Below are 11039 nucleotides of genomic sequence, written 5' to 3'. Positions count from 1 at the left end.
ACTCCTGGATTTGGAATTGATTTGGCCTTTGGACACGCACAGTTTTCCTTAACCAAAAAAAGCCCTTTTATCTGCCAGGGACACATGTGGTATGTGGTTTGGCTGCTCGCCTTCCTCTAAAGGTGGGGCAAGACAGGACTAGGCAGGCGGGAGTTGGCTGGTGTGGTGAATTCTTTGTTCTCTTCATTCACCGGTTCCAACAAGTCTTACTCGGAGGACGCTGCTGTTCTGTGGTCTCGAACTAGCAGCAAGTGTGTAAAGGCCCCTGAATAATAAACAAGATTTTTTCCCTTCTCTCTTTGGGTTCTTCTGTGTATTTGATGTTAAAATTTTCTGCAGGTTTTTTTTTATAGTCCATAAGCAATTAGTGCTGTTTAAGAGGTTGGACTGTTGCTTTACAGGGCGTAAGTTTTAAATACAAGACTGGGTAGCTGTTGAAGAGATTATTTAAAATATTGTTGTTCCTGACTCCCACAGAAGGGGGAGTGCTTCTACTTTTGAAAAGTGTATATTTTTTTGGATGCACAAAACTGAAAAAAATGTGGAGAAATGCCAACAGTATTAAAAAAAACAATGAAACATTGAAGCAAAGATATGAAGGGGGTTGAATACCATAAAGCTTAATGGTATGGAATAGATAGCTAAAAGGGGAATCTGGGGTGTTTTAACTGCTGGGTTTTTACTTAATTTTGACCAGAAGTGTATTAACTTTGCCCTAAACATTACATGAGATTCATACTCTTCCCTCCCTTCCCCCCCAAAAAAACATGGCTTACATTGTGCTGCCTTCATTTTTCCATTACTAGAAATCACAAGTTGGTACTTGTTTTATACACGGGCATGACTTGAGGGTGTCAGTTTACAGGTACATTACTTCTCTTTTTTCATAGCCTTTAGCAGCTAACTCGTCATAGATCCACCCATTGGTCCTTTTTCTCACTGTAAGCAAGTTATTCCTTGCCATTGCTGCCTCCGCCTCTTCCCCCCGCCCTCCTAGCATTACAGCAAGGAGGTCACAGAGAGCTGAAGCACAGACTTTCTTAAGTTTCCTTTTGACAGCAGTGGTCTGGTACAAGATTGGAAGCAATGCTTCGTGTAATTGTGGAATCTGCTACGAATATCCCCAAAACTAAATTTGGGAAGCCAGATCCTATTGTTTCTGTTATTTTTAAAGGTAAGGAAGAATAACAAAAATGTACTCACTGGAGTTTCTTTCTGGATTTTCTGTAGTTGCTAGAAGAAAGGGCATAGCATACATATTTTAAAGTCTGTGAAATACTGAAATTACATAAAATTGCAACTACTATAATGTTAGCAAAGATCTTAACCAGAGACTGTATTTACTTGCATGAATTGGGTGGAGTGTGCTGGTGAGTGGCATTTTTTCCAGGACTGTAGGGCAGCTATTACAAGACTGTTTCAAGTTTCTGTAAAAGTTTATTCCTCCAGCCTTATTTCATACCTGTTTACATCAAAAATCTGTTCTCAGCCTTACATTGAAGTCTACATTGCAGTGTCTTAACTTTAATTCTTCCCTCCTAGACTTTTACTACTTTATTTTTGGCACAGTAATTGTTGCTCACTAAAAATATTGTTGCTGCAGCAATTGTCCTTATTGTTTTCTTTAAGTAATTTTGGCATTTGCTTTAAAGTTCCTGTTGTTATTACCACTGGTGCTTGTTTTACTTTTTGGCTTATACTTTTAAATTCTGTTTCTATGGAGCAAAACTCATGTTCCTCATGGCACCATTCTCATAGTGCCTTGTTAATTACTTATGGGAAAAACTTCATATGGTTTCTCCTACATTCACATGTAAGTTTGAACGGTAATTTATTTTTGTGTTAAGTTTTGTATATGATTTCTGCTTTTATTGCTTCCTCTTTCACCAATACCAAAAGGTGTGGAAGACCTTCCCAGTCTTATATTATACAGTCCATCAGTCTGAATTGTAGCAAGTAGTTAAATTTGTTCTTGAGAGAGTTATTTCTTAACTACTGACTGAACTAAAATCAGCTCTCAAAGGATAGAAATAGTTGTTGTGTCTGCTTTCTTCACTGTAATTCCCCAAATAGGAAAGAGAGGCCTGTCATTTGAAAATGTCTGAGAACTTGTTGCAACTTTTCCTCCTCTGTTTTTTTTCCTATTCTCTTTTTCTTATATTTTCAGGTCTATCTAGGTTTCCTTCAGCAGGGCACATTATTTAGCCCTTTCCAATGGTCCTAATATTTCCTAATACTTACATCAAGCCTTTGTGTGTGGATCTCAAGGATTGGTATGAGGCTGAAGTTGATTCCTTATTCCCAGTTTCTTATTCCTGGTTCCTTTTTCAAAGCTTCTGTTGGCCTGCCATGGCCAAACCATGTTTTAGGCTGGGCAAGTCTGTGGTCAGAGATGTCCAGGAGAGTCTCCCAGTGCCACAAAGGCACAGCTTGGGGTGGCCCAAGAAGGATTTCTAGCTATAATCCCAGCCCAAAATCCAATTCCTTATTCAGGTCCATTAATTTAGCACAGTACCTGGGGTGCTGTGTTTTGGCAGTACCCTATGGCCAAACTGCACTTTGGGCTGGGCAGGTCTCCATTCAGAAATGTCCAGAAGCATCCCCTAGTGGCACTGAGGTGTGGCCTGGGGTGGCCCAAGAAGGATTTCTAGGTATAATCCCAGCCAATAATCCAGTTCCTTATTCAGTTCCATGTATTTAGCACAGTGGCTGGGTTGCTGTCTGTTGGTGGCCTGGCACGGCCAAACCGTGCTTTGGATCAGGCAAGTCTCTGGTCACAGATGTCCAGGACAGTCCCCCGGTCGTGCAGAGGTATTCTGATGGGTCGCCCAAGCAGAATTTCTCACCATAATCCCAGCCCGAAAGCCAGTTCCTTATTCAAACCATTATACTTTGTATAGTGGGTATGGGGGCTGTTAGTTGGCAGCCTGGCACGGCCAAGCCGTGATTTGGGCCAGGCAGGACTGTGGTCATTGTTCTTTGGGACAGTCCCCCAATGGCATTGCCATGAAATTTGGGGTGGTCCACGAAGTATTTTGCCCCATAATCCCATTCTAATCTGACCTTCTTTTAGGGCTCTGTACTTGATGTGACATATTTTATATATTAATTAGTACATATGCATAGCTAATAAAATTATGTCTATTTAGGATGTGTAATTCATTAATAACAAGTTTTTGTTGGGTCTAGAGCAGCTTTGAAAAAGGAACCAGGAATAAGGAACTGGGAATATGGAACCAACTTCAGCCTCATAGGATTGGTGTTCTTGAGTCTGTCCTGTTTTTTTTTATTTGCTTCTGCTTTTAATTACCACTTCACTCATTTCTTGTCTCTGTGCCCACAATCCCTATCATTTGACTTCTGTCTCTTTTCCTTTTGTCTGTGGCTGATTGGCTTTACTGACCTTTGATGTTTACTTCCCTGGGTTGATGCTACTTTCTCTAACCAGTTTTGTTCCTCCATCCAGTCTTCTGACCACATGCTGTTAATCATGTAATCCATCCTCCTTCAGCAAGTATAAGCACTTGCTCCTTCCACACTGCTGGATTTGCTTCAAAGTCCTGCAGTTGCTTCTGATGAGTGCCTGGACAATACAGGAAATGGGACATCAGTGACAGGCATTTAAGGAGCAGAGACCATATGTGCAAAATGCATGATGAAAACTAGGACTATGGATGCTTACACATCACTTACCTTTTTTCTTTAAACTGCTTAACAGCAGTGGTCACCAACTGGTTGATCATGGAGCCTCTTGCAATCTATGTGAGGCTGGACGGGGGGGCTGAGCATGAGTGTGCATGCGTGTGCACGTCCCCCCCCAGCCCAGCAGGTTAGTCCATGGGGGAGGAAAGGGAGGGGCAGATTGAGGTCCCCCTTGGCAAGAGACAGAGTGCAGTAGGGGAAGGAGCAGGGGTAAAGTGACTGGGGCCCTGGCTGGGTGGGTGGTGGGAGGATCGAGCCCAGGCGGTTCGTCCAGGGGTATGGGTGGCTCCTGCTGCCGTGTGCACCCTGGCAGAGGCTGCTTCTCCCCCCACCAGCCCCTTGCAGGCTGGAAGGCTGCCAGCCTGCAGGGGGAAACCTGTGGTTTGCTGTCTTTTTCTCATTTAAAGGAGAAATCCGTGATTTTTGGATCTCAGATTTCTTCTTTAAAGGAGAAAAATCCTCATTATTCTGTGGCAAATGGAAAACCTGGATCTCTGGTTATAACCATTCTGTATGCAGACATAGTAAACTAGAAAAAGGAAACAAATTTCCTGCCTTTTAAATAACTACCTGGTCTGCTGGGGCAATCTGGCTAAGAAGGTGCTGTTAGTCTTTCTCTTTCTATCACCTCTGCTGCTTGCAAGGGCTTGTGCCTGTGGAGAGATTTGACCAGAAGAACAATAGCATTATATAGCGATTTTGGCACAATTTATTGTATAGATATTCTGTTCTGGAATAAAAGTGACTTGCAATATAGTCTCTCCAGAACCTCACTTTTTAGTGGCTGGTTTTCAGAGGTTATAGTTTGTATTGCCTTAATTATAAATGTCTAGTTGTATATTTTAACCATGAGATGCCATTAGGTTACCTTAATTCTGTATTAACAATGCTATTGGATACTTAATTACATGGAAGTTTGGTGTCAAGTGAAGGACGGAAATCTGGTGATGTTTGTGTTCCTGAATCACTTGCTTACTCACATGTGTACCATTACTATCAGATGATTTTAAATCAAGTGAATAGCATTTTCTAACACCAGGCAGTGTTTGTTTCTGAAATCACTAAAAATAATAAAGTGCAACAAGGGAGGCAAGTGCTGAATGTGGATTGCTAGCAATATTGTAATTGCCTTCTTTTAAGGAAGGACCTATGTGGCTTAAGAGAAACTTATATCTAGCTAGTGATTTTTTTCCTGTTTAGTACACATTTGACCTAACAATATTAAAATGTTGACATTTGTAGAAATGTAAATATTCACATTAAAAATGAACTACTATTTCTAAAAAAGGTAGTAGAAATTGGTAGCCAATAGTAGCATGGTGTCTTTCTTAGTGGTAAATAAAGCAGGAGAGAGTAAACCTGCCATTATTTTTGGTATTGTAAATTAATTTTGCTGTCACTAAAGAAAGAAATATAAATAATAGCTTCCCCCATAGTCACCCCCATTCCTTACCTAAAGGTGGAGCAAAAAAAGGTGGGGAGAGGGCATGCAAGGTGGGAGAGTGGCTTAGATGTGCCACCTGAATTTGAATTTCACTCTTGGTTTCGCTGTCTGGGTTCATTATTGTAGAGAAGTTGAGAGGCAAATGACCCAGACAGCTGAAGGGCGGGTTATATTGAAAGCTTCCAAAGGGAGTTCCATCCAGGTCTCCTTGACTAAGAAATGTTGCTGTAGCATGATACCTTAGTGAAGATGGCAGAATAGTTTCCTGAAGAGACAAGAATGTCAGATAAAAATATGTGACATTAAAGGAGTGTTGAAATGTAAAGGGAAAAAGGATAAATAGTAAAAATAGTAAAGTCAGGCCTTGTGTGGAGCTAACTATAGTGTGTTAGCTCCACACAAGGCCTGACTCAACATTTTTTTAACAAAACCCTAATCATTTAAACTGTGCACCGCAAATTCTTATTGTCAAATAAATGCACAACAGTTATTGTTTTCTTGGCATACACTAGACTACTTACCATATAAATGAATTAATGGATCTTAATATTTTTGATGTATTGTTTTTGTTACTGGCACATAGTCGTAACTACATAGTTAGAAAGAATGCTCAAAAAAAATCTTGGCCAGTTTTTACACTACATGACATTACCCTCACATTACAGACTTCAGTAGGGGTTGTAGTGCCTCAATGCCTTCAGTATCATCCTTATGGTCTAGTGTCTTCCTCAGAAGGAACAGTCTCTTTTCCTTCCCTTCTTTACCCTTGCCCATAAGAGTGAAAACATTTTTCCCTTTCCATCCTGACTCCTGTGATTCCTGTGACTGGGAACCTCAAGATCAGTCCTGCATCAGATTTTCCATATAGATGTATTCGATAATTCTGGGCTTTTACTTAGATAATACATAGAAATTTGAAGTGGAATTCAGTTTCTAGCATGAAAATTAGCTTTGTTCTACAAGCAGTGCATTAGCAACATTAGCTTATAAACGCTGTTTCCTTTGTGGATTTATGTGAGTCAGTATCCTGCATAATTTGTAGTCAATTCCTGTTACAGAAAAATGAGTCAGTTCCCTGCAATGTGCAGTATGGGGTAATTAGTTCGAGTCTCTCATTGTTGTCCAGTAGAAAACTATCAAAGCTCACTGCCTGAGTAGTATGTATACTGACTCACACTGATTTCAACATTGCCTCACAATCCTTTATAAAGTTTTCCTGGCAAAGTACAGTCTTAAATTGCAGAGAACAGTAGTGCTACATTTAAGGATAATTGTGAGGGTAAGCAAGGAAGTAAGAAATAGGTCTGTAACTTTAGTTCTTCTAGGCTAGGGACAGACATTGCACATAAACTAGTTTAAGTGATCAAAAACTGGTTTAAACCCGTAACAGAATAGAAGCTCAATGCACGTAAACCAGTTTGAAAATGACTGAAACCAGTGTGAGATAAACCTAGTTGAATGTAGTATCAGACTTAAGTGATTTGGGTTAAACCAGTTTATGCAATCTCTGTCCCAGACTCCTTCTTGGTTTAACTTAAACCAGAGTCCCCCAGAATTCCAGATGCTATGCAGCCCTGGGTGAGACTCTCTACTCCAGAGAACAGGCTGGCCCTGGCTGGAGCCCTGGCAGAGATGGCAGGTACAGCAGTGTCTGCCTGGCTTCCCCTTGCCCCCACAACAACTCCCCGCTCAAGCAGGGATTCTCCCCCCCATCTCCCACAGCACAGACTGTGGCATGTGGTATGCTAGCTAATGCTGAGAGGTGTCTGTGTAAGGCAGACAAGACAGATTTGGAGCTAATCAGTAGGTCAGCTGGTAATATCCCTCCCTCCTTCCTTCCTTCTTTGGAAAAGGTTGTTTAAGAAGAGCTTGAACTAATGAGAGAGGCTTTTGTTTTCTTGATGGGGTGCTAAATGCTTATCAACTCCCTGCTGGTTCCCTCACTGGTCAAGGCTGGGGGAGGGGGTTGGTGAGTGGTGACCGGCGATTGCCTGCAGGTGCCACCGACAATGTTGGTGGTGCCTTTTTGTAGGGGGTGCACCACCATGCTTAGTGGGTGTGTGTGCACCTCTACGCATTGCCCCTGCCCCTGCACCTTGTATTTGGATCCAAAACAAGGGGCTTTTTTCCTCATGTTAAATGGGGGGGAGAAAACCTTGTTTTGTATTTGAGTAAAGCTGGTATATGGCCTATTGTCTCTGGCTGATCCTTTTCATAAATTATGCTAAAGTTATGCTAAAATAATAAATAAAACCCCTAGAACCATACCTGAGAAAACCAGGCAGAGAAATTCAAGGGTTGCTCTAAACTACCTAATTTTCAGGCTTTGGTGGATACTGAATGGAGCAAGGGGGCTTGGGATGTGCTTCTGATCATCACTTCCAGGCTCACCTTAGAGGCAGTGTAGAAATGACAGGACACACAAAGCCCTCCCCCCGCCCTTCAACTTCCATGGTTTTCCCATATTGTGGTTTATTTCTTTGCTTGCTTGTTTTAAAAGAGTTATTCCTTTGCAAAGGGGCTGCTTTACCCAATGCTCAAAGTTTTCTTTAAAACTAAAACTCTTACACAAAGGAAAAGGAAGGGTTTAAAAATATTTTACTTGATAATTTGATCCTTTTCATAGATATAAACAATTACATTTTATTTTCATTTGCAGATGAAAAAAAGAAAACAAAGAAAATTGATAGTGAACTCAATCCTGTTTGGAATGAGGTGACCTATTCTCTTAATGTTTTTTTTTGTATATACTACAGTACTTCTATAAAGGGAAATGCTTTCTTATACGGTAGTTCACAGCCAAACAAGTAGGCACAAAGTGGGATGATCTATCGGAATTGTATCATATTACCTTTTGAGTAATAACAGATGACTATCATCTAGTTTAGAAGCAGGCAAAATACAGCCTGCAAGGCCATTCTATCCAGCCCCTGGGGCACTTGAAAATTTAGAAAATCAATATTTATCTCTTTTTGGTTCCTGTAAAAAATGACAGGATCCAGGGGCAGGCAGTAGGACCCAGGGGAAGCCCAGAGGGCTTCCACAATAGCAGGCCCCCCCCCCCCCAGTCAGAAGCCTCTGCAGGGGTTTCTGGCCTGGGACCATGTGGCTGTTCTCATGCCAAAAACTCAGGTAATGGGTAGGGGAGGGAAGGGCAGGGGAGGACTGTGGGCATGAAAGGAGCCGAGAAAAAAGCTAAGCCCAGGGGAAAGTGGCCCTTCAACCACCCTGTGGCCGGCGCTCCCTGCTGCAGCTGCTCGCAGCCTGTGCGGGGCTGTCCTGAGCAGGCACAGGCAGCCCCACATGGGCTGCGAGCGGCTGCAGCACAGGGCACCGGCCATGGGGTGGGCGAGGGGCTGCTTTACCCAATGCTCAGCACCAGCTTGTTCCCTGCTGGCAAGCAGGGGGGTGGGCCTGCACACTACCCCCCCACCTGTACCATGGGGGTGGGGGGCACTGGGAGTGAGCGGGTGCGTGGGGCCCACACCAGTGTTCCAGGGCCAGCACCGGCAGGGCCCAGAGCAGATCAGCAGGAGTACAGGGTCCCAGCCAGCAGTGGCTCTATGGAGTCAGGCCAGCTCCACCCCCGACCCCCTGCTGGTGCAGCCCAGCCCAGCTCCGCAGACTCCTGCCAGCTTGCGCCCCTCTCTGGGCCCCACCGATGCTGGCCCTGAGACATTGGGACACTGGTCCCAAGATGGTGACCAAGGGGCAGGGCTACCTATGCAGCCCTCGACAGCTTGCCGAACCTCAGTAAGTGGCCCTCTGCCAGAAATAATTGCCTGCCCCGATCTAGTTCCTCTTGAAGTCAAAGGGCACATCTACACTATAGCAGCAGGTTGTCCTACCAGAGATGCCCCTGAGCATGCTCCATCCATCCATTCCAAAGTCATGCTCCAAACCTTGACATTTGCTGGTGAAGATGCATTTCCACAGCCACTTTTTTCAAACACACCAGAGACTGAGGACTTGTGAATGCCTGCAGGGCCTGGTCCTGGAGAATCTTCACCAGTATGTTTCTGTGCTCAGAGTACATGTTTATGGGAGTGGATGAGCTGAAAATGCTTGTGAATAGCCCAGTGGAAGCTTACTGATGCTGCAGTGTAGATATAGCTGGAGGATGTTCTGCCATTGGTAACGATGAGAATATAATTATATAAGCACTTCCACTTTGATGATTAATAGTACACTAAGCACATTTTTCATGATTAATGCATCTATTGGTGGGGGGTCCTATAAACTTATAATGTTATAAAGAGAAAGCAATGAAAGTCAGAGGCCATCACCACAGTTTATGCAAACTAGTGTGCAAAAACCCACAAACAAGTACATGAAATCAAAATGGCAACTTTTTTCATCCCAGGATTGCAACGGGAGCAGGATTAGGTCCTATGAATTAAAATAAATGACTTATGTTGGTATGCAGGAGTGGAATCAGTAGATTACTGTTGTGCAGTAATATTGAGACTCAACTTTTAAATTCTAAATTACCAATAAAAAGTCACAATGGTACTACAGAGAGGTTCTAAGATTTTCTGCTTTTCAAGTACCCACATGTAAGTTCAGGCAGGTCTGATTGTATCACTAACTGTCATGCTTATTCAAGAATAGTGTTGTTTGTGATCATATTGTTAAGAGAGACTATATTTTATCTGTAATGACTATTGTTGCTTTAATCTCTTTGAACAGATTCTCGAATTTGATCTGAAAGGGATAGCTCTGGATATTTCATCATCCTTGACAATTGTTGTGAAAGATTTTGAAACAATTGGACAAAACAAGTATGTTGTATTACTCCTTGTCAAACACCTCCAAATGCAAATGCAATTCAAAAGTCCAAGTAAAAGTAGATCTGATACTTTTCTAAAAACAAATAACTGTTTCAGTTAGATTGCTGCTTTGAATTTGCTGTTATTTTATTGTGATATCATAATTGCTTAGACATCCTAGACCAGGGGTGCACAATATATACTGTAGACTAGAGGGTCATATGCAGTTCATAGGTCCCCATTTTAGTGGCCTGCCCTAATTGGTTATTAGATTGCTCTATTAAATGAAAAGGGGATTTTAAAAGAAAACAGTGGATCCTTTGTCCTCACTGGGCAGTATTTTGTTGATCTATGCACACACCTGCATTTGTAGTTGTTTCCAGCTTGCTGACAGGTGGAGGCATGTCAGTAGCAGTAGTCCTTCATAACAGAGTGTACCTCAATTAACGCATCCCTCAATAAATTTTAATTTGTGTTCCCCTGTCTTACACCAATTGTCCTTTTCTTTGCCTCTGACCAGTATTCCTCAGTTGCTGCTCTGGGTCAGGATTTCAGCCTTCACTGTGTATTTGATCTGAGGTACAGACAGTTACACAGAGCCAGTTCCAAAAGGAAATTAGGTGCTTAAAGTAGGACTTTGGTGGAATTTACCATAAGTACTGCAATCCAACATTGCAATCTAAAACACTACCAGCTGCTACATATGCGCACTTCCAGACTTAGGAAGCTTCAGCACTTAACACAAGGTCCTGGGAGTCAAACATACAGAACAGCTGTTCCCAACCTTGGGTTTGCAGTGATAAAAATAATGGAGTCATGCATTCTTGGGGAGGGAGGCATGGGAGGGAGGCACATGCCCCGTAGACTTGTGCATGGAGTGGGGGTGGATCTGGGTTGCCCACTGTGGGCTCAGGGCTCCACACCCTGCTATCCCCAAGACAAAGCGAAAGGTGTTTGTTGTGGGAGACTCCATCCTGCGGGGCACTGAGGGGGCAATCTGCCGCCCCGACCCCTTAGCCCAGGAAGTCTGCTGCTTCCTGGGGGCCCGCATCCGAGACATTGCGGAGAGGATCCCACAGCTCACAGACCACTACCCCATGCTCCTTATTCACGTGGGCACCAAT

General features: G+C 43.0%; 1 protein-coding gene across 4 annotated transcripts in view; it reads left to right on the top strand.

Annotated features, from left to right (window-relative positions):
• Positions 1–976: 976 nt before the first annotated feature.
• Positions 977–11039, top strand: part of MYOF (myoferlin) — a 114589-nt gene continuing 104526 nt past the window's right edge. For all 4 annotated transcript variants that reach the window (XM_019555883.1, XM_019555881.1, XM_019555882.1 and 1 more), the window contains exons 1-3: positions 977–1174; positions 7806–7861; positions 9836–9927. In XM_019555883.1, the coding sequence (XP_019411428.1) occupies positions 1087–1174; positions 7806–7861; positions 9836–9927 (236 nt within the window). In that variant the 5' untranslated portion in view covers positions 977–1086. The remainder of the gene's footprint in view (positions 1175–7805; positions 7862–9835; positions 9928–11039) is intronic.

The sequence above is a fragment of the Crocodylus porosus genome, unplaced genomic scaffold, assembly GCF_001723895.1.
Source record: "Crocodylus porosus isolate Cpor-Errol unplaced genomic scaffold, CroPor_comp1, whole genome shotgun sequence".
Taxonomy (NCBI): Eukaryota; Metazoa; Chordata; order Crocodylia; family Crocodylidae; genus Crocodylus; species Crocodylus porosus.
This window is presented reverse-complemented; position numbering and strand designations above follow the sequence as displayed.